Below are 27993 nucleotides of genomic sequence, written 5' to 3' on the forward strand. Positions count from 1 at the left end.
ATATAATGAATTCTTTGTACAAATACGGAATTTTCAAAAAATTGAAAGATAAAGATATTAGTTCTCTAGATTTTTCAATTTCTATTTTAACCACGTGGATAACCCCAATTTTAATACAACATAAACATCGTACCTGATTATAACTGAAAAAATATTATGAATGATTCTATATTCATTTCAATATTGATATTACAAGTTTAATAAATACGAATCATAATTATTTCATTCACTTAGGTATAAATTTCCTTTTTGGTGTAATCTTTGTACTAATTATTAATTCCGATTGGTTCAAACAAATTTTAATTCGTCACTTGATTTTAAAATAAACAAAATTTGATGTAAAGTCGTTCCAAAATGTTAAATACAACATTTTAAATCTTCTTCTTCGTAATAAATCCTAATTATCAATTTTTCTTCATTTATAAAAGAAGTAACATTTCTTACTACAAAATCTAGAGAGATAATAAACAGATAACTTCAGGCGTAAAGTGACGTAAGTAACTAGAATAACTAGATAGTATGTTACAAGCACAATAGTATGTTACAAGCATGCTACAAGTTTAAGACGAACAATTTATATTACCTGATATCACTAATGTAATGAGAAAGAAAATTTTCAAAATGTCAGCAACAATGAGAGTAGCGCTTCTCCAACGATGGAGTGAGTAGCTCTTTTATGCTACAATTACATTAATATTCGGATATTATCTCTTTATTTGTTACTTCGTATTAGAGAGAATGATCTAATGTCTTGTTGCTTATTCTACAAGAATATGTACCATTTATAGTAGCTTGAAAATACGTAAACCATTTCTTCCTAAAAATAATATTGAATAGTACAGTAGGTCTTTAACGAAAAATTGTCTTACTTTCACATCATACTAACATTCTGACATTTATTTACATTCTGCAATCTGGCAATTCTTGGAAACAATTTGAATGCAAAATAGATTTGTTTTGTATAATTGTTTTGTATAATGAACGCCAAGAAAAATTAATATCAATATTTTTTAATATATCAGAAGACTTAACATGAAAAGGAAAGAATAGTAAGTGATAAAAGATAACTTGTAACTTATTATAGAGAAATGAATAAAAGTTATGCAGAAGTTGCACAATTATTAGTATTAATTGCAGCAGATATTAGAAGACATAAAGACCAAGACATGAAGACATAAAGACTGCATTGAATTTAAGGAACAAAGAGGACAACCTCTTTTTTGTCAAAAGTCTATTGTATAATTAAATGTTATTGTTTAGAAAGAATTGTGAATATATTTTGAAGGTATAGTAACTGGTACATATTTTCATAGAATAAACAACATGATTTTTAAAAGAAACAAATGCTGAAATTAGTACTGTGTCTGAATATTACCACGAGTAATTGTTTATGAGAAAGAAATTTCAGGAAAACAAGATTGCTTTAATTGAAATAAACCTTTATTTGCAGAAAACTATTGGATGAGTATTTATATGGATTATAAAGAAACAGCATTGGATATTGCTAAAAGTTTTAAAGAACATCCTATTAAAGCATCTATTTATTTTTCTCGTACGTACATTTATGTTTCATTAACGAACAATAATAATTTTAACAATATTGGCTAAGCACAAAATGTTATTAGTGTATATTTTTGTTCTAGAGACTAGTAAAAGATTAAAGTAGAAAATAAATATAAAGGATAAAAATTTTTAATATATGTTTATATTAAAAACTTTATTTAATTAGTTTTAGGATCCTATGTATATCTACGCAGGCATAATCCAGATGAGCGTTCCTTCAAAGAACATTTATTAGAAAATACTATAAAAGTAATGCAAGTGGGAGAAGCTATACGTAACCCAAAGTCTGAACAATATCTACAATGGTTAAGCCAATCTTACAATGAAGGAATTGTGCGGCGGCTGGATTTAGGTATAGTTAGTTTAATCTGGTTAGATAACTATGACAAAATGTGTTCCTTGTACAAAGTTGCTTGTCCTTATTTAAAAACACAATATCTAACCTTTTATCAAAGAGTGGTAGATATTGGATTTTTAGATAAATGGTGGATCTTAGAGAATAAAATGAAAGATTACGATGTAAATGAAGCACAATTTAGTGATGTAAAATATAAATAAACATAAAAATGAAAAAAAGTTATTTATTTTATGAAAAAATAAAAATACGAATTTACAATAACAAACAATCCAACAGTACAACAATATAGTATCTTACTATTATTTGTTTCTGTATTTAATAACATAAATTTAAGTAATTTATTTTTATCTTGCTCTCTTAAAACCAGAAAACAATTCTATATATTAATGATTAATACACAAATTGAAAAACACAATCCTTTATTAAAAATATTTATAAATACTAAAATTTGATATCAAAATATAAAACATCTTTTAACATATTGTACATAATTATTAGTGCAAACTTATTTAATTTGAGTCTTTTGACTACGTTATTTTCAAATATAAATATGCATACTTCAATGTGTATGTATATGTGTCAAATATATATGTAAACCTTTGTTTAATAAAATTATTCCTTTAAAAAATGGCATGAGTATTTTGGTTTGTACTTTTCTTTTTTTAATTGTTTTGTATTAATTGCACCTCCTGAACTCTTTGCAAAGCTTTAAATATATGTTATTTTGTTTTCTCTTACTTAACACTACATATTGATCTAAACTTTGGTAGGAAAAATAGTAACTTTTATTTATATATAACACTAAAATCAATTCTTCTTCTGGCTATGCCTCTGTAAAGCTCTTAAGTTTCTGAAATTAAGAAATTGATATATGTAAATTATCATTACTATAACCAATATTATAATGACTTACCTCGAACATAAATAATAGCTGTACGACAAGGAATGTAAATCATCATATTATTTGAATAATTAGAAAATGGTTCTGGTTTGGTAAAATGTTGTACATTAGTATCAACACGGTTTTCTCCGCCAAAATCTTTATCATCACTACATAATAGAACCTTATAAGTTCCTGCATTTTTTACTCCAATAGTATAATCAGGAAATGATTTGATTGGATGAAAATTAAACACAAATACAAGTTCTGCTCGATCGAAAACAATTACTTTGTCCTCTTCATGTTTCCAACTTACATATGCCTATAAAAAGCATATAAGTTTTATCACTGGAGTTAATATACATAAATATTTTTATTTAAACCTTACAGGGCCTGCATGCAGCCATCCATATTTTTCTTCAAGAGTATTTATAGCACGATCCCAATTATTCATAAATTTGTATTTTAGTAACTCATCATCTACTAAATTCCACTGTCTCCTAGCATAATGGTAACTATCTGCATTACCAGCTCGTGGAAAATCCAACCATTCCGGATGTCCAAATTCATTACCTAACAGTTTATATATTAAGAAATATATAACTCTAAATTATTAGAAGTTACAATTACAAAAATATGTTTTTAAAACTAACCCATAAAATTTAAGTAACCTTCACCTCCCAATCCGTGTGTAATTAATGTGATAAGATTATGAAGAGCAATTCCACGACTTATGATTGGGTTAGGTGGACTTGTTATACTCATATGCGTGTACATTTCTTTGTCCATAAGCCAAAATGCAATTGTTTTATCACCTACAAGAGCTTGATCATGAGATTCTGAATAAGCCACTGTTTTTTCCATCCATCTTCGATTACTTAGTGCCCAACAAATATCTCCAATACTCCAATCTTCATCTCTCACCTCTTTTAAAAGTTTAATCCATTTATCAGGAATCGCCATAGCTAATCTATAATCAAATCCTATACCGCCTTCAGTAATTGGCCTTTAATATTTATAGAAAAAAGAAAAAATTAGTAATTAACTTACGAAAAATTTATGCTAAAAGAAAAACTTATTTAACATTGCAATCTTAAAACATTTTATACCTGCAAACCCCAGGCATTCCACTAACATCTTCAGCTATTGTAACAATTTCTGGATACAAACAATGCAGCATATGATTTGCAAGCATTAAATATACTACACCTTCAACATCAACATTAAGACCATAATATTCGTCATAGTGGCCACTAAAACCTTGTCCAAATCCTCTTGAATGATATAACATTGATGTAACTCCATCAAATCTATAAAATTTAATATTATAAGTATTTACAATGTAAATATTATATGATAAAATGACATTTTAGTGAATTTAAGGTATAAACAAATACCTAAATCCGTCAAAATTATATTCCTCAATGTACCAACGTAAGTTGGAAAGTAAAAATCGCAACACTTCGTATTCTCCATAATTAAAAAGTCTACTGTCCCAAAGCGGATGTTGACCACGATTACCAGCATGGAAGAAACAAGCGTCGGTACCATCGAACATATTTAATCCATCTAATGTATTTTTTGATGCGTGTGACTGCACCATATCCAATAAAACATATAAACCATGTTGATGTGCTGTATCTATTAACTGCTTTAATTCTTCTGGTGTACCATAACGAGATGAAGCAGCATAAAATGAAGTCACCTTATTAAATTTAATTAAATATGTTGTTATGAAATTTAACATTCACTTACATTAGTTTTATAAACAAACCTTTTAAGATTATCCATGATAGGTACACACCTGATATCCAAAACTTGCATAATAGGCATGCTCCATAATAGCCATCAGTTGAATAGCATTATAGCCTTGTTTTACAATGCGAGGAATTATTTTTTCAGCAAATTCTAAATATGTGCCAACTTTCAATTCTTCAGTGGCAATACCAACATGACATTCATATATTCTGAGACTTTCTGGCTTTTTTGGTTTGGAATATTTAAATTTATAAACCTGAATAAAAATATGTCACTTTGAGGTCTTAATATATACTATGAAATTAATTGAAAATAATGTAAACTTCTAGTTGTATAAAGTAATTATATACATATTTATGTATATATATATACATTTTCAGATGATGGGTGCCATATACGTTGTTTATATGTAACACTTTCTGCTCGATTTTGTGTAACATATGTAGCCCAAGGGCTTAATCGTTCCAATAATTCATTGTTATGATCTTTTACAATTATTTTGACTTCTGAAAGATGTTTTATAGGGCAACTACCATCAGCATTAGGAGGTAAATGTAATTCCCATTTACCATAATCCAATTTTTTGTATGAATTAGCTGTCTTATTCCAACCATCTGGAAATAAAAATATAAAAATATTATAATGTTTAAAATACTTTTGTTTCATACATCTCTTATGCTATATATTATTACGTAAGAATTTATGTATTATATTGTGAATTGCCAAAGAAGACAAACTAATTCTCATATTATTTAATACCAAACAAAAATATTAGAACCTATAATAGATATAAACCATATCCGAAAATCTGTAAACAGAAAATTTGCAAATATATCTTAAGATTTTAAGATCAATGACCTCTAAATGAACCATACATTCAATTTTGAAATATGTATATATAATACATATAGTACAAAACTTTCTCTGATTTTTATAAAAATTAATATATTAACAAACATTTGCTTCCCAATCTCATTTTTTAATTAGAATTATGTTAGTATTATAAATAAATAAAAAGTGCATTAATTCACTGGGTTATACATAAACAAATATATCATGCTATATCTTCTAAAATAAATACAATGACACAATTGAATACAGTGGTATTTAATAATTAACATGTTAAATGTTCAATTGCTTTGACATGACTTTTCATCTAGGCTTCAGTATTATAATTGTATCATATATGATAATTATGCATCGATTGATTATATTCTAAAGCATTTCATAATCAAATTTCCTTTTATACAAAATAACTACAATCAGTGGACTGTTGGCGGCCTATACAATATTCAATGTGTTAATTATATTCTATATTGGACAATTGAATAAGCTGTTTCTGTTACATTTGTCTTTTTGCAATTTTATATTAGTTTTACATAATTTATAGTTTTATTCTACTTACTAAAATCTCCCATTAAAAATAATTCTTGTGCACCCGGTGCCCATTCTTTTGCAATAACACTATTGTCTTCTTTTATATGAATTCCAAAAGTTTTATAACCTTCTGAAAATTTATCCAAAGTGCCATCGCCGGTTTCCACTTTTTCTACATAGTCTTTAAATAAAGCATATCTGGTAAAAAAAGTTATTGTACATATAAACACTTTTTGATGACATTTAGATATTATTTTATCCTGAATTACCTTAATTGTATCTAAAACTATACATGTCCAAAACAGACATTTACATATGTTTAAAAATGTACATAATACCTTTTGCGAATCTCATTTTCATAAGGTTTTAGGTATGGATCTCTTTCCAATAAAGCATTTATTTCTGGAACTTCGACTTCAGAAGGATCCATACTTGACCATTTTCCTCCCATATTTATCTTTTTTAAATAAATTTATTAGAAAATAAATAGCGATCAACTTAAAGTATATCGAGACCTTATGCTTCACTCAAATTCAAGTAACACTTCAAGGTGACCCTCAGTACAATTCTATCGATCGAATCTCTACCGGCCAAAAAAAAATACGATTATACGAAAACACGATAAAGTATGTACTTGCAATGAAACGACTTTTAAGAGTGGAAGCTTTACTACTTAACGATGTCTATCAAATATGGCGAATAATTTACTATAATTGGCGCTAATTTCAAATTTTTATCATTCTTTATACAGTACATAATGTATGATATTAGAAATGATCCAAATCATTTCTTCTTACTTTAAATTTTCTAAGTATTTAATATAATTCGACTGCAAATTTGTATGTAAATTCATATTTTTGAGAATATAATTAAAACAGTAAAATCGCAGTGGAAAATTGTCTTATTTGCCAAGTGTTATAGGTTAATATACAAAGTAAATTAACACTCCCGCCAAAAATTTAAATCTAAAATTGTTAACTTACTTTCCGAAGGGACTGTATGTAAGTACTATATACTTTGGATACTTTATACCTATATCTTTTTCATATTGTGTGCAGTCTATCCGCAGTCTATGTAATTATAATATTTATAAAAAATAACAACAAATAATGATACATAATTTATATATATGATAATTTTCATCATTATTGTAATCATTATTATTGTATACTATTAACATTTACATCTATATTTGTAAATTAGATTATACAAATCACAATACTGATAAAACATGTAGAAACAAAACAGGTTAAACATTAAAGATGAATATTACAATCAATATTTATTTACAAATTTCTCTTCTTGCTTGTCATATATGTAAATAAATTAGTGCATATTATATATTTTCTAGATTTTTATTCACAGTGCTTTGATAACTTTTATAGTCTAGATATCAATGTACATTTTGGAGAGTAAAATGAACAATACATTTATTTTTATATAAGAAACACTAATATTACAATAATTAAATTAATTAAATATCCTCAGAGAACTATAATAAAGGAGGTTAATTAAAGAAAAAGTGGATTAAACTTATTTGATACATTATTATTAATTTCCTTAATTCAAAAATTTAGGACATCATTTGTAAAACATATAAGAATAAATAAGTGTTATTAAACATAATGAAGTACTAAACTTTAAGAAGATTTAGAAATTACAAATATTGAACGTTTTTAAACTTTGGTCCATCATTTGTTTGACTAAGTAATCAGAATTTACTTAAAAAGGAAGAAAAACACGATTTCTTAAATTATTAAATAAAATGTATATAAATAAATGGTATGAGTAATAATAAAAAGAATAATTCGTAGTTCTTAATATTCACTCTTTCACACGTAAAAACATTAAAATAATGAGTGATTGTTTCATGAAACAATTAAATGACTTCTTTGTAGTGCTAAATTATTTAAAAAAATAATAACTAAAGAAGGCGAATGTTTTAAAGGTCAATAACCTTTTTAATAACTTTATCGAAGTTAAGGTTTTTAATTATCATACTACGATAAATGCAAGGGTTTATTAAATTCGCTGAAATTAATTGGCGCCCGACTAAATATTTGAATTCTTGCCTTATTACTGTTGCAATAACCTTTTTTCTAAAAAGTTATTTGTTAGTGAACCTTCTGTCTGGAATTTTGCTTGGTAACATAATTTGTGGAATTATTTAGTGGTGTACTATCAATGGAGTTATCTGAAATATCTTCACTGCTGCTACTACGAATATCACCTTCCATCTGAAAAATTACAAGTATAAATAAAAATTCTGAAACATTTCACAATTACATTTAATTTATATGGTATCAAAACTTACTTGGCCGGCATAGAAAGCGTTGTATGCGATTTTAAGAATTAAATATGTCCAGATCATGTGAAGGAATAACAATAAAATTAGCAAAGAATTGAAAATATAATATGCTGGGAACATAGGTACTATTTTAGGTGCCTTTATCGATGTGCTGCAACATTTAATGTAATATATTAATGAAATATATTAGAAATTAAAATTATCGGAACATACCTATAAATTATCCAAAATGGATAAACACCAATACGTGTGACAATCCATAGGACTGTAAAAATGACGAATATACAATCACATAATTTCTGGTAGTTAGCATATTTAGCCATTTTTGCAGCCTAAAAAAAATATATGTATTTTCCATGTACATATCAAATTTGTCATATCAATATTACATACCAGCAGTTCGAATAAGGCATACTTACTTCTAGAAAAATATCTGCACAATCATGCACTAATAACACCAATGAGCCAATTCTGGTTAGGTTTCCAACCCATGAAAAGCACATTAATACAATAGTAGCTATATGGTGAATGAACATTTGCCAAAAATCTTTTCTTTTTACATCAAAAAATTGAGAAAAACTTAGAGACCAGTAAAACGCCATTGATATCATATAGTACCACCATATATCATTTGAAACTGGATGATATGGATAATTATAATAACAGTGATTTATGTCCCACAACCATGGCTTGTCCCATAAAATAATTAGCCCGTAGAGAAATGAGTATATGTAATATAAGCAGCGCCAGCTGTAACAAAAGAATAGATTATACTAAATATTTAAAGATAAATATATATAGACATAGTATGAATTTCAATGCAAAATTTACTTTATCATATTATTAACTTTTATATAAACGAAAAATTGAGAAGTATATTTCGTTTTTTATATTTCACTCTAAAAATCTAACCTGTTTTCACAAAATTTTGTAAGTGTTGATGGCTTATCCTGAGTACGTCTTAATCGCAACCATCTTTCTACTTGTCGTTCAGACCAATCTAATTGTTTAGCCAGTGCCAGGATCTTAAAATATATCCACATATTACAAAAAACTCCACAACATTTAATTTCTCAGTTGCTTTGTTTAGATTACATGAATCTGTTTAAAGAAATTAATATTGAACACACAATTCAGAACTGAACAAATTTTTTATGTTCCCAATGTAATTGTTGTTTAATATCATGGTGTATTGTAGTATTGAAGATCAACATTGATTTACTATAATTAGTATTTACCATAACTTTTTATTAAATATTTCTAAACTATTTTTCTCTTTATATATTAACTGAGTAAAATGGATAATAACAAAATATTCATTAATTATATTTTACTATTCAAATAGTTATCAATATTTCTATAATAAAATATGCAAATAAAATAGATTGAAATAACATGTTTACAATTAAATTTTTATTTGGATAAGAACCAGCACAAAAGATATTTGACACAGTAATAAAAGCAACATTATTACATGATGCATACTACATGACAAGAATAGAAACAGAAAGATTACACTTTGAATTAGGGGTAATGAGAAGTTGCTGGGACATGGTAGCACAGATGAACATAGATTTCAGAGAAAATGCTGTGAGAAACTGAAGATAATGGAGAAAGAGGTATCAGACAAAAAGGGGAGGCAGATCACCCAGTTATGGCGTAAACTATAGCAATTTGGACATGGAAATAACGACACATTATAGGAAACAGAGGAAAGCAACATACAACAAACAATAATAGAAAATACATCCAAAACACTATAAGAAGATGACAATGTATACAGAAATCAGACAAATCACGTTGAGAAGTAAGAATAATAAATAATAACAATGGGAACAAAAAAAGCAAACATGGGAATTAGCAAACTTCATAAAGAGAAGCACAAAGTTAGAAGGTTTCTGCTTAGATGAATAGAAAGACCAAAGAAGAACAATCAAAACAAGAACAAAATATCAAAGACTGACACAGAAGTTTTGTAGTAATCTGTACATTAAATTAAGATATAAATATATTTAAACAGATAGTGAATTAAGATTTCGCTTTAAGGAAAAAAACCAAGGTAGAAACAAACTGTATCAAGCATGCACATATATAGAAAGATTATAATAGGCATAAGCCTCAATACAATAAACAAATACAATACGATTCATTTTTATTTATTGAAATTTTATTAATAACATCAAGAAACCAGTTAATTTAATGCATGCTTACCTGTTTATGTTTAATTTTTCTGCTACGATAGGCTTTTTCTAGTATTTCATTTGGTGTAGCTTTTTTTGTTCTTGTATTTTTTATACCAAGGGACTTACCAATGGGTGCAAAACAGTACCTAAAAAAAGATTAATAAAGTATGTAATTTCAATTAATTGAGTTGATGTAAGAGTTTAGAATGTCCTTGCATAGTATCATGTGATCTTTTTCTATGTAATACACATTATTATAACATGTCAAAGATTATGTGTGTACTATAATTTAGCTTACATTGAAAGTTTAATGAAATACTTAAAAAATGAAATTCCAATAATAAAGAATTTCAAAAGATATAAAATATAAATATTTACTTAAATACGCTATAACCTTAGTTCAATTACAAATTTGATATATTATTACAAAAGAATAGAGTGATTACCTTTCTAGGGCGTATCTAATTATCAAAAGAACAAATGCCATAGGCAGAGGATAAATTAAATGTTGATAGTCTGCATATTTATTATCTGAATTTGGTTTGATATCTTCCCACGTTATATTAGGCGGTAACCAAACATCAGTTGACCAAAAAGCCGACGATACATTCCTTAATATATCCATTATTAGAATTCCTGCAATTGATGATCTATATTTTAATTCCAATAAATATTCACTAAATGTTATAAAACCGAAATAATTAAAGGAATACATACTTAATCTGCTTTAATAAAGCAAACTTCAACTACCTTCCTGTGCTTGTACGCCACCGCTCGAAGATTGAGCCTGTAGCTTCAATCTCCAATACACGCGTAACTTAGTTTTCCTTTTGACTCATATTTCTGTTCTTATTTTCAAATAAACAGATAACTTATCATTATCTTTTTTCCACAAAATTCTTACTCAAAATCGATTATTCGAATTAATATCTATTTTCATTGCACAGATATCATTTATGAATACTAAATGTACATTAAACGTGTGTGTAATCATTCTGATAACAAACATTTTATGGATAACCTCGTTTTTAATCCCAGCAGAAAAGTAGTAGTAGTGAATATAAGATTTTAATTTTTCTTAAGAAATATCAAAGTTTGTCACAAAAAATAAAAAAATTACTAAGATTATAATATATATTTTTATGAATTGTTTATGCCTTACCTTGTTATGGTCGTACATATATACATATGTACATATCACGATTGGCATACGAAGTATTGTTTACGAAATTTTATAATCTATTTGTATCGAATTATGTATTTTAATACTTAAAACAAACATTAAAAATTAATCTGTACTCATTGTTAGTTTCACAGTGCCGTATTGAGGAAAACTAATACCTTAAACTCAAACTTACAATTACCTAAGTTCTTGTATTAAATATACATTATTATATATTAATCGTCGTTTCAATAAAATTATGCATAAATTATTTATAATTGCAAAAAATTGAAAAATATTGTTTAAACTAACATGGTTACTTAATTTCGTAGATAAGTATAATATTTAAAGTAAATACTTACATTTAAGAAAAAATTCCGTTCGATAATTTAAAATTTTGAAACGTACGAAACATGCGTAGGTAAATACATTTTTTTATACAAAACCTTAACTTATATATTTGTTTTATCAAACAAACGCAGTAACGCTTTAGCTGGGAGAATATATTTATATTCTTTACACGTATCTTTATATTTTTTATGTATAATAACAAAGTTCCTCAATGTCCAGTTAAACCAAAAAATGGAAATAATAATATATTATACTATTACTAAGTAATAATAAACTATTGTGATATATTCATTATTCAGGGAGTTACTGCTACGAGACTTTTTATGTTTTGTATTTTAAATAGGCACATATTTTCAGTTAATTTCTACTGGTTTATAAATATAAAAACACTCTCTTATAATGGATGGTAGTATAGATACAACGTATCATTTATATAGATAACACTATTAGAAAACAAACAGCATTTATATAGCTACTCCGTGTATCTTTAAAAGTTTACTTTATTCCTACAGTAAAAGCGATTACTCTGAATACTGATTTCCTTTATCGAAAAATATTATTGTGCGCATTTGCGATTAACAGGATATTGTTTCAATAAACGTCTAATTATACGTTGATAGATACGAGCGTTCTTTCTTTCGTGAGGCTTTAAAAATTCTCGTTTTGCTTTGTCAATCTTTATTGTTTTTCGTTTAATACCTGGTGTATGGACTAAAAAGGCACCATCAAGTATAATTAGTCGATAGTGTAAAAGACACATCTCGAACATCTATAAGAAAATGTTAAAAATTAATATAACACGTTTCTTACACAATTTATTATTATTTACAAAATTTATTATTCATATGATATTCCGTTTTAAAAATCTACCATTATGAAATTACTCATAATAACAATAATAGTAGTAATAATAATAACAACAACAACAACAATAACAACAATAACAATTTATTTGCACTTAAGGCCAACAGCCTATTACAAGCAGGTTGTTGCATTCTTATTCCTAGTTTCTTACACTATATTGTATCATTACATTGTGTTATATTGCTCATCTTTTTCTTAATAATTATTATCTATCCTAGTATGTACAGTACAGTTAACGAGATTAATTGAAATTTAAAACGATTTTTTTTATGATTAATCTGTAGTTACTATGTATATTTTTATTATAAATAACCTGTAAATACTAAAATTTATATGCATGTAAAATTGTTATAAATTTATATAAATTAATTATAAATTCATTATAAATTTAATTTTAATATATCCTTTCATTATGGTAGATCTTCTAAAATAGAATGTCATACTAATATTTATTAATACATATGTGCATAAAATTTTATAGAACAAGTATAATTCTATTAGTATTTTATTTCTGTTGTAAATCCGTCGAATACGCGCAATACCTGACTCATTTTATCTTGTCTGCCTTCCCAAGACATTTCTTCAGCATAAAAGGGATCATTTTGCGTTCCTATGAATACAGGCTCCCATCTATGATGTGGATATTCCCTTTTCGTAATAATAAGAGGTTTCACTTTACCCGGATCAGGTCTAATTAACCATCTACTAAGTCCAGGGAACCTTTGACAATGTGAACAGAGAAATCTATAAACCAGGAATTCTCTGTAAAATCTTTTGTATTTTCTCATTTGTGGTTATACGCTGGCTGAAAGAAATATTTGTACACACTTTTATATTCTAATGAAACGTTCTTTTATTAAATTCTACGTTTCATTTACATAATATCAAACTTTGATGACAATCATATGAAAATATGTATCATTAAGTGATACAAAATTTATTATAATTGGACCTAGTTAACTATAACAAACGCAGTAGTGTACAAATACTTTTTTCTTTTTTTCTTGTTGCCAGTGTATATAACGTAACACATGTTAATACATATAAAGTTAAAACAACCCTCCGATATGAATTTTGTAAAATCATTTTCGCACAGTTGGAATTATTTTTACAAACCTGTGAAAATAAACGGCTAGACCAGCCTTCGTTGCTGAAAGCAATTCCTTTTTTGTCAATGGTGGCACTTCATTTGATTCTATCTCAAATACTGGTACCACGAACACGATTCTGCCTTTTGGTGTTTTTTCCCGGACAATTTCCATAAAACCGGATGCTAATCTTTGGCTAGGTAATAATTCGATATCAGTTACTAGAACACGAGTCGTGTTTGCTTGAATTCTGGCTACATTTCTGGCTACGTTAATAGGATAAATCATGCTTCTTCGTTTCCTTTCTGTCCCTCCATCTCCTCTTTGAAGATCGGATGCCGCACAGTCACCATGAATTCGAGTAATCTGTCCTAAAGCTGGTGGGCGACTCGCCGGAAATACCAAATGAACAGAAACCTGTGAAAGGGCATACGTTAAAACTGTAGTTAGTACTTCCGTGTACTTACGTGTGTATTCATCTCTATATTTAACCCATATAATCTTATATAGATACGATGCGATGTATTTTAGTAATTAAAAAAACTACTTAAATGTACTTATGTTTACTCACGTGTTTTATAGAGATTATTAGAAACAACGTAATTTACTTTATTCTTTTCATACAATTTTTAAGGTAGAGGAAATTTAAAATCTTGCATTTCACTTTAAAGAGTATAATTTTTATAAAACATGATTAGCAGTATTTCTGAGACCGTGACAGTAGAAAATTATAGCGTGCTGTTAATTACGTAGAGTAGGGGACAGAAATAAATGGACAGGCAGTGTAGATAGGTATCAATGAATTTTCCTTAAAGACAGTTTGTTTACACAAAAGTGTAAATGTTAATTTCAAATTAACTAAACTAACTAAATAATCCATATACCATAAGGATTTGTTATAACAAATAAAATCCAAGTAATACTGGCACTAGTTCGATGATACCTACTTTCTTTATCTATTCACGTATCTTTGTCCCAGATTGCATTTTTTAAGATACGGTTGCTTTCGTATCGCAAGCAAAATAGTTGGCGATGACTAAATTAAAATTGAACGAAAATTGAGATAGTCGCGATGGAGAATAGATTTAGACATGCGGTATGCATATAATGCCTGAAGTTTAATCATACTACTAGCGACCCGTTTTGAGAGCGAGTGCATAGGGAAACCTTGTACATTTCAGGTTCGCATCGACAGGCCCGATCGAGGAGAGCAACGGCGATACCAGCGTCGAGGCCAGGCGTGAAAACGGCCAGGCTTAATGGACCCTCCCATCTCCGAGCTAATTCCACGATTCCATAGACTTGATCTGCAGTGGCGTGCGTGCAGAGGGTCACCTGAGGCAGCTTGTTCCTCTCCTCGGTTCCGCGCAATACAAACGGTAGAATTCTGTAGGGGCTCTTCTCACCGATTTCGGGACTCCAGGTGACTTTGGATGCCGGATACGAGAGCATATTCGGCAGGCCATGATACCATCTGCAGAAACTTCTGTTCCTAGGTTGCAGACCTGCCATGTACATGCCGGCTACGAAAGCAAGTGCTCCAGTCTGTACATCTTGCTGAAAACTTGAATAAGTCTTTGGTATTAAGATATCGCTAGTACCGATCACCAGTATCGGTAAATCGAATCCACGATCGATCAAGAGACGACCGATCAGGAGAAAGAAGAACATTAAACTCAACCAAATTAGGAACTTTCGACCAGAGCAACGCATTGTTGTTAAAGAGACGATTTTCCATGTTCTAAACGCGGTAAATTCATTGAACTGAGATGTACTTGGGCACTGCTGTTGCCGTTCAGGCAAGACGAGGCCGTCAATTTTGGATCGATACAGCGCAGGCGTGCCTACCTTCGATGCAATTCGCCAGAATTTAAACCTACGAAAACAAAAACTTCAGCTTAAATTCATAGAAAAACTCGGCTCAAATTTTTAGTAACCACTATAAAATAAATGGCAGCTAAAACGACGACTGGACTGTACCATTTCATTCTTTATGGGTATTGCATTGTATGTATTTGTATGGGTATAGGTATTGCAATAAAATTATTATATTAATTTATATACATACGTGTGATGTTGTACAATAGAAAAAACGTTTGTGTACATGCACGTATACATACGTATATTATGAGATACCTACCTATGTATTTATATTGTACTTCGTAATATCGTAGAATATAGCTAATAGGATTATATGTAAGCTATTTAAAGTTATTATTAGTGATTTAGTGCCATCAACAGATCATTATTGTCGTGTTTGTTATGGAGAATTTCAAGGTTGCTTTTATCCAGCGTTTGTGCTATGGTATTATCGCGATGAAACATCTTTTTGCGGCTCATTAAAAATGGTCAACTTTCCAGAAAAACTCTATGTAGTCGACCATGCCGTTGGCTATAGACCTACCCACAAATACAGATTTAACAATTTATCCTGAATTAAATATCTGATATTTCATTGTGCACAAATTGAAACCTTATCTAGGTGGAAATTCCTTTTAAAGTATGATATAGATGGTTGGCTAGGTGATAATCGTTCACGTTTACCTTTGGAATTATCGTATTAGGAATGTAGTTTACTTTACGTTGCCACTAACGATCCAATGAGAAAATAAAACACAGTTTTACCAGCCTCGTACATAAACAAAAATATTCACTCGCTGCATGCCGTTGATCGCCAATAAGACGTGGGAAACCGATTTTAATATACGGGGTGTGTCATTAATATACGGGGTAATATATGGGACATACTTCAAAAGTGAATAGGAATCACAAAAAATAATGGAAAAAATTCGTATCAATATGTGTCCTATCTGACCTTGTGTCAAAGTTAGTAGCCATTTTAGTAATCCACAACTGTTTGCCTTCATATTACAAAATGTTCTGTTTCAGAAGCATACTTTATGAATTTTCATTTTTCACACAGGTACTTTTGTGTTCTTGAATGACTGTAGTCGTTGAAATCGTCTTGAGAGTGGTTACAATGGCAGGTGTTCAAAAATATGTATTTGCACTTAAACATATGACGGCGAACTTCAAATATTCTAAGCGCATTCACCGGATAAAACGTTTTGACAGCCATATGATGGCCCTCTTGGAACCAAACAATTTTTGTTTCAGACATTTCTCTTTATCTCAAAAATTAAAACAAGTATTCATGTGACTCACCCTGTAGAACTATTAAAGCGACAGTTCTGTCGCTAGTGACTCGTGGCCTAAATCTGTCTAAATGTCTCCGCTAAATTTTATCGTTTCAAATACCGCTCCAAATTTTATCAATATAATCACGATAGTTGTGTTTTATGGGAGTGCTAATGAAATATTAAAATGTTTTGTATAACGTACACATCAAAATTTTGTACAAGCGTTATGAATCGCTGTATCTACCGTAAATTATTCATATATCATTAGGTCAACATCCGACAATGACCTACCGTGATGTATCTTACTGGAGAAAACGAGAAGTGCGATGAAATTTGGCTAATATCTTCGTGATTTATTCCAAGGTTGTGTTCTAATTTTAGTGTATCGATAGGGAACCATTTACGTTACTACATCCTTCACCGTAGCATGCAATGCGCCAAATCTACGAAATGCTATTCGAAGCCAGTAGTCTGTAAATTGTTCGGAGGAGTATACGGATCGTCTCGTCTTGATTCCTAAACATCGTAATTTTCAAGTTCAACTTTATATTCCTTCCATTCCCTTTCATTTATGATGTACCAACCGCGTTTGTTATGTGTGGTCGTGCCTACATATTGATGCGTGGACTTTCATTCAATGGTCGTACGTGTATATAGTAAGTACATGAGTAAATTTAAAGAAGACATAATCACCGGTATGATAAATACGTACACATATATTATATGACCTTTAAGTGCAGCTTTATCAGCTTTGTTTTCCTGTTATCACACGGCTCCTCTTTTTAAACGTTTACTTTGAGATTACATTTACATCACAAACGCGAAGGAAAAGGAGCATGCATTCGATATCTAGGAAAATAGAAACATAAGTATTGTTTATAATTTTTAAGCATCGAGCATCGTAGATATACTACGACTGACCTATAGTAGATTCGAGTGGTTTGGACTTAGTATTCTTTAAACAGAGATTGAACAAATAATTCTATACATTTGTTAACAATTCTATACATTATGTGAGAGTTAAAAAGTGAAAGAACATATAAATAATATAATTCTTATTTTTGTAAATTTGTTTCACATGATTACTCAACGATATATGTATGTGAAAAAATAATATCAACAATTACAGATAGAAAATATGCTGAAATAACGGATAGTTAAATATCTAAAATTAATTTAATAAATCCTAAACTTTTCATTATATTATACTTACTATTAATACCTTATATAAGCTTTTATTACGATCATACAGGGTGACACAGAAATTAGGTTTTGTTATCTTGTTCTTCCGAATGGTGAAAAAAGATTATGGTATAAATATCAATAAACTTGGCCAAGTTGCCGAATAGTTACCTCCTTACTGATTTTGATGCTCTTGAAATATGTTGTCAAGATTATACATATATAGGGGTGGTTGGTTCTAGTTTCCGTACTATGCACAAAAGTATGTCATAGTGACATATTAGGAATGGAAAGAGTAACAAATATTCCAACCACTGAATTGAAGATGAAAGAGGGAGGCTAGTGGTAGTACAGGGTAGTAAAGAAGTAGGCTATCGAAGTAGTGGAGAGATTTTTTCATTCGACAACGGAAGATTCGCAACCTGCAAATTCTAAAAATTAAGAAACTTTGGGGATATGAGGAGAAAACACAGAAATGTATTAAGCAAATTTGTTCTCCTGTTCAAATTCACTTTAAGGGGGTGAAATTGACCTCTGAAAATCCGGTAATTTTATAAATGACAACCCTATTCTCCTATCTTTTCCTCTCTTAGTACGCTGGAAACTTAGCAATATTTTAACAATTGTTATAGCACTATCTATAGTGCATATCTTTAACCTACATAAAATACATTTTCTCTTTTCCTCTCCTGACCAGTAACGATTTGCCAGTCTACAGGCCTCTGGCTGCCTCCTTTTCCTTCATTCTCCAGATATTTCGTTTTGCCCACTACTCTTACGTGCATATTTGTACCTACTATTACATTTGGCATTCCAAATTCTATTATATTGCATCTTGACCTTGCAACTCTTCGTCCCTTTCTGTCAGAACCTTAATTATATCAATCTTCTGCTGTCTTAGATTTTCTACGCCTAGCTGGCTGCAATCACTTCTCTAAAACCATTCTTCTCTTGCTCTGATACTTTTTGTTCTTCTAACTTCCCTTTCTTTTTCTTTTACGCATTCTTTACCTAATAATCCACCTACACCTCTTCTTATACTCTCTTCATACCTCAAAGCTCTTGCCCCTGCTCTAACCCCAACCTTCTCTTTCTCTCTGAGCTTTGCCTGGTATTATATACTTAGGTGTGCAGTAATCTAGACCTAGCACCGCCTCAAGTAACTTTATCTAGCATGATTAAATAATTAAATTTTCGTAAGTGATCGACTAGAGGAGATAAATAGAATATATAGATAAAATATATAAAGAAAATAAGTAAGATCAAAATGGTTACTATTCATATTTTGAACTAACGCAGAAATTTGTTTTCATTATTTCAGATGTTGTTGCAATTGTAAGTCATAAATGAATTAAAAAATTTTCTAATATTACATGCATTAATAAGATGTTAAGAACAAATAATAATAATATTATATGAAATAAAAACATAAAATAAGCTATAACTCTTACGTAAATTTTACAAAGGCAATACATATAACGATGGCCATGAAATGGAACAAACATTCCTATCATTATCTCTTTTAAATACAACTAGAAATAAATAAAAAATAAAACTTGAAAATATCAAAAGTATCAAAAGATGCTCGAATTTAAATCCATTAAATATAAAATGCTACTACCAAACAGCTTCCTCTTGTACAAACATTTCTTACGAACCAGTTTCAACCCAAAACTTCTTTGTTCCTCGGTAAATATTCTTTATAAATTAAATTTGTGCATACTGAAAGGTCATGGATAAATAGTTATGAAATGGAAACGATTGCATCACCAGTGCACTAGTTATATGTGTAAAGAAAAAAGTTACACATGCCTCCGTTACCTTGGTACATTGATGTAGAACCAACAAAGGACTAGGTTAAAGAAAGAAATCGCTATCGATGATAGCATTGTACTTCATAAGCAAAGGAACCTTGACCTTTGTCAATGGACGTGCCCCTTTTCCCAGCACCGCCAATCCTTGGGGGTGTTGCGACGCCCGTTAGTGATGTTATAGACGTTGCGAAGTTGACACCTGTTTCGCTGTCTGCTGTTACATGCGCTCGTAAACAACATGCCGGGAAGAAAATGCACAGGGCGATCAAGATCCACAAAATACGACATTCTGCCCATAGGAACGTAATACATCCGAAATCGAAGGACGAGATCGGACGTCGCGTTACCGAGTTTCACATAACGATGACCGAACAGCAGAGGCACAACCAGAATGAAGACGACAACGATGTAGTGTTTGCAATAGGTATGGCTAATTTTTGTCAAGTGTTTTGACATCGTATGATAACGTATTAAAGATATTTACATTTCTGTATCATCGATTAAATTTTAACAGTGTTTGTCAAGATTATTTGATCATACGAGCATATCGTGTACAGGGGTTGGACAAAATAATGGAAACACCTCTTACACGTCATATTGATATTATGCATGCATATATACATATATTTTATTTTCTCCAGCTCCTGCATATTCAAGTAAACGTTATTGGAACTATACTATTTTCAAAATGAATTCTTCAGAATGTTTAGACGTAGAGACGTGTATCTTGTATAAATTATATAACAGTTTAACTCTTCACATTTTTCTCTCATTTCTTCACATAACTCTTCCTGTGATCTTCACATTTTTTTATGTTTTCTTCTTAGTTTCAGTTTTAAATACACCTCATATAATAACTTATACAAGTCGATATATTAACTTAATTTGACAAAGATACGTCAATGTAAGTATGTTAAAACACAAAAAGATATTTAAATTACGAACCAGTTACAATATACGTGCGTATATAAAACGAGAAATAGTGATCATTCTACGTGTCAATCTAGTTCTAATCACATAGTTTTATATTATGTTGTGGAATATTCATTTGTTCTTTTGATATGTGTACGTTTATGTTTACTACTATTACTACCTCTACACTTGGTTACTCGTTAATTGATTATTTAATAATAGATGGAAGCTAATTATACTTATATTTAATAGTGTCATTTATTAGAGACAAACCGAATTTAAACGACGATAGATAATAATAATAATAATTCCTAAGGTATAATCATTCTTTATGATAGCTTAAAATTTTACATTTTTTTACATGAGACATATAAAAATGTTTATATGAATATATAAAACACACAAACCATAAATTTGCAACGATACTGAATAAAATAATAAAAGCAAGACAAAGTAAAATTAAAATAAAACAATCTATTTTGGCGATAGTTTTAAAATATTTCTAAGCTTCTCTAATTATTTTGTGACAAAATCTTTATCTTTATCTCTCTGCCTTCAAGCTCGTTTATATGTATACATATTCATGTATACTATACAATACTTTTAAATAATACTATATAATTTGCAGAATTGTACAGGAGTATAAGTTTGATGACTGTATCACCGGTTGGATGTATATGCTATTTCTGGTTTCATTAATAATAACGCGTTAAGAAGAACTAAATCAATACGTAAGGAAAAACCGAATGTAGGACAGCGGAACGCACTATAGAGTTTAAAATTGGAAATTAAGCCTAAGAAAATTTAGATGAGTCTCAAGATGCGTATATACTCTACTGTACTATATAATTGTAATTCAAATTAAAGAAATATATTGACAATATACACAATAAATTCAACGAAGTAATAACATTTCATGCATTACAGGAACATATCTATGTACATATATAGGATCGAATCGAATAACATGTATATATAGGCTATAGACAAGCGGGCATGTGATAATTCCTTATAAAAAATAAGGGGAAAATATCGAATAACATTTTTTCGTTCGAAGCTTAATTTCTGAGAAAATCGAGTTTGAAAATTTATCCAAGACGCTTGATCGTGACTAATTAGCGACTGGGTAAGAGTAAATAGTCAACAGGAGATTATTATACGTGCAAAAATAAGTAAAAATACTTTCCATTTAAGGTTTCATTTCCAAGAAAATAAAGTTTGAGTGTCGCTGCTTGGCACAACATTGATAGTGGCACAACCCGAAAAATATATATTTTAGAAAAGAGTTTTTTTCAAATTTACAAAGAAATCTTCGCGAGTCGTTTCAACGATGTTATAAGGCTGACTTGATACAAGCTATGCGACTATTCGCGAAAGCAGTATAACATCTACTTGTCGCAAAACGACTGAAGATGAGCCAGTGTTGTAAAACTAAGGCCAGGTTGATAACAGCATAAGTAATAATTTTTCCTTATGACGCAAAACCGATGGAAAATATTTACTGTTTTACACGATAAAAATAGAAACATAGTGTAGTTTAAAATTTGTTGAGTTATGCCACTATCAATGCCAAGCAACGATATGCTTAGTTAAGAACAGGCCTGGTACACGCGCATGATATATTTTCAAATTTATTTTTCTCGGAAACAAAGAATCTTGTGAAAAATTGTTTCCACTTATCGACTTATTTTCGTGTATAGGATAATTTCCTGTTGATTATTTCCTCGCACTCGGTGATCAGCCAAGTTCAACTATGCGCTAGTCAAATTTTCTTCTTATTTTTTCATAAGAAATCACCTCACGCCCACCTGTACATGTTATTGTGCCAGACCTTGTATTCTTAAAGATTTGCGAGGCTCGTCGTTATTAGAGACAATGTTATATTTAACTATAATGGTCTTGAATAATGAAAATATATTTCCTTCTTATCATCATTTTTGATCATCTACGTGATACATTATAAAGCAAGAAAATCACTTTTAAAGGTTGCATTAAAATTATATACTTTGGAAGTATAGTAATAATTTAGTCTATTATTCTTAGATACACCTACAACAGTTTCGGAAGACATCTCTCCGCGATACAAAACGACCGCAAATTCCGAAAAACCGACGAAATCAATTGCTATTCAAACAACAGTTGGACTACCATTGCGACTCAGGGTTTTACCATCCGTTAAAGATATCGTCGAAGAAGAAGATGTAGCTTCGTCAAATGTAAAAGGATTTTCGAAAATATGGAAACATATTAGATTTCTAGGAAGATTATCACTCTCGTTGTTTGGTAAAAATACATTGATATCTCTTCTTTCGCTCATAATTTATGATTGCTAATAAAAAATAGTGTATCGAAGATACTTTCCATAAAGTATACATATAGTGGCTCATGAAAGTATTCGAACACTTACCACACAATATTTTTATGAATATTGTTTTTGTCCCCGCAAAACTAAGCTTATAATACTAAAATTTGAAATCAATCCGAAAATGGATATAGAAGTTACAAGACATTTATCACCAAACATACATTTAGTGCGAAATTAGTATACAGCACGACTAGTAGTCTTAAACATTCAGTTACAGTAGAACTCTACTTACCTGAAATCCAACTATTGGAACGAAACTTTAGTTAAGTTAGTAATTTAGTCGATTAACTGAACTCTTACTGGTTGAATTCACTTGTCTGAAGAGCTTCTATTATGTGAACAAAGAATAATAAGTACTGGGGAAAAGTGGTGAACTTCTATTATAGAAAGAGCAATTACAGAGGAGTTTTCAAACAAGAGCAATTGCAGAAACTAAAAGTCGAAGTTCTACTCGTACAAATGCTAAAGATGTTCTCGCTACATACCGTATTCTATGAATATAACGCACAATTGACTGTTGAAATACTTTGTTGATCTTTGCGAAACGTATGCTTCCAATAAATATCTTGTAACCTCTATTACATTTTCAGATCCAATTTTCAGACTCGAGGTAGGAGTAATAATCGAGGTCGAGTCTCGCTACAGTGCTAATGAAATTTTCAAATATTTCACATAGTATACAGGGTGTACCAGAACGTGTGAGACTCGCTCGAGGAGTTGGTTGTAAATCTAAAAACAATGAGAGAAGTTCATATAAACGTATGCTCTATCTTTGTCTATGAGATATAAGGAATTTTGCAAACAGTGAAAACTCTATTGATGATGTTAATATATTAAGGTTCAGAATGGAACAAGCTTTTCGGCAAATTCAGGAATCATTCAGAATGTAATCGGATGCATGACAAGACGTTTACAGGATTGCCTCTAAATACAACGTGGTCCTTTTCTGTGAAGGTAATTAGTAGGAGTGTACAGGTACCCGAGGCTTGGATCTGGTCTGCTTTTTTTTAATTTTACAATCGGATTTTCTATCTTTAGATTTAGAATGATTTCCACATTTGACCATAAGAAATAATACGAAATATCGGGAGTACACAGACGTTACAAACTTTAGGGATCACGACACAATCTCGAGTAGAATTCTCGACCCCATCCGAACTCGAAATATCGAGTGTCCGTGCACCTCTAATAACTAGATAACACAAAATAAAAACAGAAAATTCGTTATATCGCATAAACTAATACAGATAGAAGATATATATATATATATATGGATTTTTTCCATTGTCCTTAGAAGTACAATGAGCTCTCGAAGCGAAGCTTTTCAAATCAAAGCTTTTAGGAGTGTTTGAATATTTTCATATGCCACCGTCCAGAGTGTCCAGCAACAGATGTTTCATAGTTTAAGGGGTGATTCTTGACGCCGAAATAAAAAATTGCGTTTTCGGCTTTGTCTTTATTGATAATTAAAAATAGACCAAAATATCCCTGCACGCGAGTAAACCTCCTGATACGAACGAAAGGAGGTGAACCTAAGCAGCGGGGCGTACAGTGAATTATTGAAAAAAATGATTCTCATATCGGCAAACAATTTTAATGTGTAATTCGCTTTTACTATTTTTAGTTAACAAACGTGATTTACGTATTATAGGATTGACGTGGTTACTTACCATTTGGGCAATTGCTGGTGCAGTGGCTTTTTGCGTGATTGAGGGCCCTCGGGAACGTGAGCAAGTTGTAAAATTGAAGGATATGCAGAAAGATTTAGCGGTTGGCTTAGCGACGGAATTGAGACAGTTGCGTACAGAAAAAGAAGAAGACGTAGAACCGCTTTGGAGTAACAAAGTGCACCAATATGTAGAAAAACACGAGAAGTTGCTATTGATGGCAGTTAGTTCTGGATATGGCGAAAGTGGAAATAGTGGACAACTTTGGACGTTTCCGGGTTGTATCTTATTTGCGCTTTCACTTCTCACCACTCTTGGTAATTAAAATGTTGTTTCTGTAGCAAATAAATGCTTCTTAATTATTGTAATAAATATAAAAAAGAAGAAATACAAACGGTATTAGTTTCAAATGCAAGATTTTAATATGCACATTGTATCGTTTCTTTAAATAATTAGTATAAAATGTAACATTAGCAAACTTAGGAAACATAATGAATAGACTGCGGATTTTTATGAAAATTTATATTTTTGAGAGTATAATTGATAAAATTAAACCTCGGTACAAAATTGTTTTACCTGACAAATATTATGGAAAGCATTATACATTGAATAGTTTACATGTCTTTCATGCTATGTATATTTTGTATAATTTTGCACAGTTCATAAAAATACGCAGTCTGATAACGAATCTTTCGAAAAATATAATTGGGCGCTTACTTTTATCTATTCTATACTGTTTTTAGATGCTTAAGCAACATAGTTACGTATAGGCACATATATTTTTTTACTTTTGCCAGTTTATAATATGCTTTTATTTCCCTTAGGTTTTGGTGCCCCGGTTCCACGAACGACAGCTGGTCGAACAGTAACTGTTATTTTTGCAGCAATTGGTATACCTGCACATTTTCTTTTAGTTATGAATCTTGGTCTTCTGTTAGCAGTACGATTACAAAGATATGCTATATCGAGGATACTTGAAGGATACGAGCAAACAGAGCTAAGTTATACACCGCCAGTACCAAAATGGGTTAAGGTAGTGCCCTTCGTTTGTGTAGGTAATTATAAAATCATAATACCCGTGTATATACACTTATAATATTCATATAATTTTTCTATGAGATTGGTTAATATAACGTTATCACGATTAGTGATCTGAAAAAGTAAAAACCTGGAGTAAATTTATATGTCTGTTAACTTTACGCGATTAATTACAAACAGGACAGTTTTAGGGGATCCCATTGAAAGCATTGACACAGATTTCGTCGATGACTATTCACTGACACCAAATTTGACCGACTCCAGATTTCATAGACCACAGCTTTTGCTGACGACAGCTTCGATTGACTGGCAATATTAGCACAAAAGTAAAAGGGAATAAGAGAGGACTTTTACTTAGATAGATTTTATGCTATAGATGATTGATAGCCTGCCACCTTACGGTGTACGGATTAAGGAACTAATCCAAACCAAATATCGAACACGATCTGCTTAGCAATTAAATAAGTTTTCGTTTGTAAATTTCAATTAATTTACGATAAGTTTGAATGTAATTTCAATACAAATCAATATCAAGTGGTTTGTGTTAAGTTTGGGTTAGCATTTTTAACCCGGCCACTGTAAGGCGATCGGTCACCGATTTTATCTGCAGCAATAAACTGACACGGATAAATAAAAATCCGCTCTTATTTATCTGTGCTGATACTGACAGTCATACTGCCAAACATAATAATTAAGTTGAAGCTGTTGCTGATATAGTCTGGTGTCGGTCAACTGCGATGTTGGGCAAGTCTGATGCTGATAAATTTAGTGTCAGTAAATATATCATCGGTAATTTCAATGAGACTTGTTTTAGGGGTCTTTGGAGTCATAAAATCTGATTCAAGTATTATTTTTTTATTAGGATAAAAATATGCCCTTATAAAATGTTTCATGTTAAAAAAGCAAAACTTTGCCAATTGATTTAGAATATGACTTTAAGTAAATAATGTCATGTACAGGGTGAAATAAAATTAAGGTCGATAAAAATTACCACTCAGAATAACTCGTTATTATCGCAGAGATAGTACTGTGTTCGAATATTAATGTTAATTTAATTATTAATTTTATTTAATGTTAAATTAAAAACTATACATTATTTTCAATTACAGCCACTTACTATCTGCTGGGAGTCTTGTGTTTTGGAGTAGCTAGATCCAGGCCAATTGCAGCAAGTGTTCTATTTCCTTTAGATTTTACTGCTGCTGGTGGTCTTTCAACAATAGTTGGCTATGTGCGAGTATTATACGGTCTTTACTTGGAAGGTGCAGTCACTATTGCTGCTATTGCGGTTGCGGTTTTGGGTGTATCAACTACCCAGAACTTGACCAATATTGGTCTCAAATATGGTTTATTAATCGAAGCATAGTATTTTCAAGAAACGTTTTATATTTCGAATATATAACTATCTTAAAGATAATTTGTCATAAAGCTGTTTCGTTGTAATGCATATTTCACTGAATTGCATTAAAATATACATATCAGTAAAATGTAATTTCAAGATCGATAATTTTCAGAATAAAATTTTATAAAAAATTATAAATATATAAAACACAATAGAATTCTATGTTCCACATTTACACCATATGTTTTAATTATAAAGTATATATTATAAATAACAATATTCTTCAGCTATCATCATAATTCATACATCATAATTTATTAGCATTCGTAAGATAATACGAAACACGATATCGGCATAAAATGAATAAAATAATTGAATATATACATACATATATACAATACTACATACGTCATAAACTCCAAAATCGATAAAATTATTTTATGAATATTTTATATAATATTTATATAAATACTTTTAAATTATGTAAATATTTAATATCTCTAGTTAGGAATATTCAATAAATTAACGTTCTTCGTAGGCAGCAGGTGTAATAAAACACATTCTGCATCAATTAGTAAGAATCTTTAATTACTACGAGTATTAACACACTCTATTTTCACATGCATAAAGATATCATTGTA

General features: G+C 30.1%; 5 protein-coding genes across 11 annotated transcripts; 2 read left to right on the forward strand and 3 right to left on the reverse strand.

The window, feature by feature from the left end:
- The first annotated feature begins 508 nt into the window (after window positions 1-508).
- Window positions 509-2152, forward strand: LOC100743069 (mitochondrial import inner membrane translocase subunit Tim29). Its single transcript, XM_024367153.2, has 3 exons — window positions 509-661; window positions 1451-1552; window positions 1730-2152. The coding sequence occupies exons 1-3, from the start codon at window positions 601-603 to the stop codon at window positions 2119-2121; spliced, it is 555 nt and encodes a 184-aa protein (XP_024222921.2). The 5' UTR covers window positions 509-600; the 3' UTR covers window positions 2122-2152.
- A 171-nt stretch (window positions 2153-2323) lies between these two features.
- LOC100742713 (1,4-alpha-glucan-branching enzyme) lies at window positions 2324-6605 on the reverse strand. 2 transcript variants are annotated; one of them, XM_012384795.3, is made up of 10 exons: window positions 6275-6605; window positions 5965-6134; window positions 4932-5173; window positions 4606-4815; window positions 4199-4506; window positions 3911-4111; window positions 3455-3807; window positions 3190-3374; window positions 2835-3123; window positions 2324-2771 (listed from the first exon to the last, which is right to left on the reverse strand). In XM_012384795.3, exons 1-10 carry the CDS (start codon window positions 6385-6387, stop codon window positions 2764-2766), a joined length of 2079 nt encoding a protein of 692 aa, XP_012240218.1. In that variant the 5' UTR covers window positions 6388-6605; the 3' UTR covers window positions 2324-2763. The 2 variants fall into 2 exon arrangements, with proteins under 2 accessions (XP_012240218.1, XP_024222915.1); XM_024367147.2 differs by having other exon boundaries at window positions 6206-6332.
- Window positions 6606-7915: 1310 nt separating this feature from the next.
- Window positions 7916-11758, reverse strand: LOC100742830 (ceramide synthase 6). Of its 2 annotated transcripts, XM_012384800.3 has the most exons (9): window positions 11590-11758; window positions 11145-11275; window positions 10874-11077; window positions 10456-10573; window positions 9157-9269; window positions 8664-8994; window positions 8458-8576; window positions 8251-8395; window positions 7916-8173 (listed from the first exon to the last, which is right to left on the reverse strand). In XM_012384800.3, exons 3-9 carry the CDS (start codon window positions 11050-11052, stop codon window positions 8051-8053), a joined length of 1128 nt encoding a protein of 375 aa, XP_012240223.1. In that variant the 5' UTR covers window positions 11053-11077; window positions 11145-11275; window positions 11590-11758; the 3' UTR covers window positions 7916-8050. The 2 variants fall into 2 exon arrangements, with proteins under 2 accessions (XP_012240223.1, XP_012240224.1); XM_012384801.3 differs by lacking the exon at window positions 11590-11758 and having other exon boundaries at window positions 10874-11063; window positions 11145-11425.
- Window positions 11759-12250: 492 nt separating this feature from the next.
- LOC100743432 (beta-1,4-glucuronyltransferase 1) lies at window positions 12251-25099 on the reverse strand. Of its 3 annotated transcripts, none has more exons than XM_024367150.2 (5): window positions 24976-25099; window positions 15060-15768; window positions 13921-14309; window positions 13347-13524; window positions 12251-12709 (listed from the first exon to the last, which is right to left on the reverse strand). In XM_024367150.2, the coding sequence occupies exons 2-5, from the start codon at window positions 15603-15605 to the stop codon at window positions 12497-12499; spliced, it is 1326 nt and encodes a 441-aa protein (XP_024222918.1). In that variant the 5' UTR covers window positions 15606-15768; window positions 24976-25099; the 3' UTR covers window positions 12251-12496. The 3 variants fall into 3 exon arrangements, with proteins under 3 accessions (XP_024222918.1, XP_003488938.1, XP_033176263.1); XM_003488890.4 differs by having other exon boundaries at window positions 13347-13548; XM_033320372.1 differs by lacking the exon at window positions 24976-25099 and adding an exon at window positions 16033-16190 and having other exon boundaries at window positions 13347-13548.
- Window positions 16704-27547, forward strand: LOC100743309 (open rectifier potassium channel protein 1). 3 transcript variants are annotated; one of them, XM_012384781.3, is made up of 7 exons: window positions 16704-16718; window positions 16816-17688; window positions 19536-20452; window positions 22984-23223; window positions 24957-25289; window positions 25797-26027; window positions 27120-27547. In XM_012384781.3, the coding sequence occupies exons 3-7, from the start codon at window positions 20140-20142 to the stop codon at window positions 27374-27376; spliced, it is 1374 nt and encodes a 457-aa protein (XP_012240204.1). In that variant the 5' UTR covers window positions 16704-16718; window positions 16816-17688; window positions 19536-20139; the 3' UTR covers window positions 27377-27547. The 3 variants fall into 3 exon arrangements, with proteins under 3 accessions (XP_012240204.1, XP_024222916.1, XP_024222917.1); XM_024367148.2 differs by having other exon boundaries at window positions 20162-20452; XM_024367149.2 differs by lacking the exon at window positions 16704-16718 and having other exon boundaries at window positions 17374-17688; window positions 20328-20452.
- The last annotated feature ends 446 nt before the right edge of the window (window positions 27548-27993 follow it).

This window comes from Bombus impatiens, unplaced genomic scaffold (genome assembly GCF_000188095.3).
Source record: "Bombus impatiens unplaced genomic scaffold, BIMP_2.2 scf_0296, whole genome shotgun sequence".
NCBI lineage: Eukaryota > Metazoa > Arthropoda > Insecta > Hymenoptera > Apidae > Bombus > Bombus impatiens.

Coding starts and splice junctions, on each gene's coding strand:
- LOC100743309 (XM_012384781.3), top strand. CDS start 20,140: ATGGACGTGCCCCTTTTCCCAGCACCGCCAATCCTTGGGGGTGTTGCG. Junction 20,453..22,983: donor CGATGTAGTGTTTGCAATAG/GTATGGCTAATT, acceptor TATTATTCTTAG/ATACACCTACAACAGTTTCG. Junction 23,224..24,956: donor ATTATCACTCTCGTTGTTTG/GTAAAAATACAT, acceptor TACGTATTATAG/GATTGACGTGGTTACTTACC.
- LOC100742830 (XM_012384800.3), bottom strand. CDS start 11,052: ATGGATATATTAAGGAATGTATCGTCGGCTTTTTGGTCAACTGATGTT. Junction 9,270..10,455: donor GAAAAATTAAACATAAACAG/GTAAGCATGCAT, acceptor ATATATTTTAAG/ATCCTGGCACTGGCTAAACA. Junction 8,396..8,457: donor CCATTTTGGATAATTTATAG/GTATGTTCCGAT, acceptor TAAATGTTGCAG/CACATCGATAAAGGCACCTA.
- LOC100743432 (XM_003488890.4), bottom strand. CDS start 15,605: ATGCGTTGCTCTGGTCGAAAGTTCCTAATTTGGTTGAGTTTAATGTTC. Junction 13,549..13,920: donor CTAGCCGTTTATTTTCACAG/GTTTGTAAAAAT, acceptor CCTGGTTTATAG/ATTTCTCTGTTCACATTGTC. Junction 12,710..13,346: donor GACAAGATAAAATGAGTCAG/GTATTGCGCGTA, acceptor ATTTTCTTATAG/ATGTTCGAGATGTGTCTTTT.
- LOC100743069 (XM_024367153.2), top strand. CDS start 601: ATGAGAAAGAAAATTTTCAAAATGTCAGCAACAATGAGAGTAGCGCTT. Junction 662..1,450: donor AGCGCTTCTCCAACGATGGA/GTGAGTAGCTCT, acceptor CTTTATTTGCAG/AAAACTATTGGATGAGTATT. Junction 1,553..1,729: donor AGCATCTATTTATTTTTCTC/GTACGTACATTT, acceptor TTATTTAATTAG/TTTTAGGATCCTATGTATAT.
- LOC100742713 (XM_012384795.3), bottom strand. CDS start 6,387: ATGGGAGGAAAATGGTCAAGTATGGATCCTTCTGAAGTCGAAGTTCCA. Junction 5,174..5,964: donor ATTTTTAATGGGAGATTTTA/GTAAGTAGAATA, acceptor TTTTATTTCCAG/ATGGTTGGAATAAGACAGCT. Junction 4,816..4,931: donor GGCACCCATCATCTGAAAAT/GTATATATATAT, acceptor ATTTTTATTCAG/GTTTATAAATTTAAATATTC.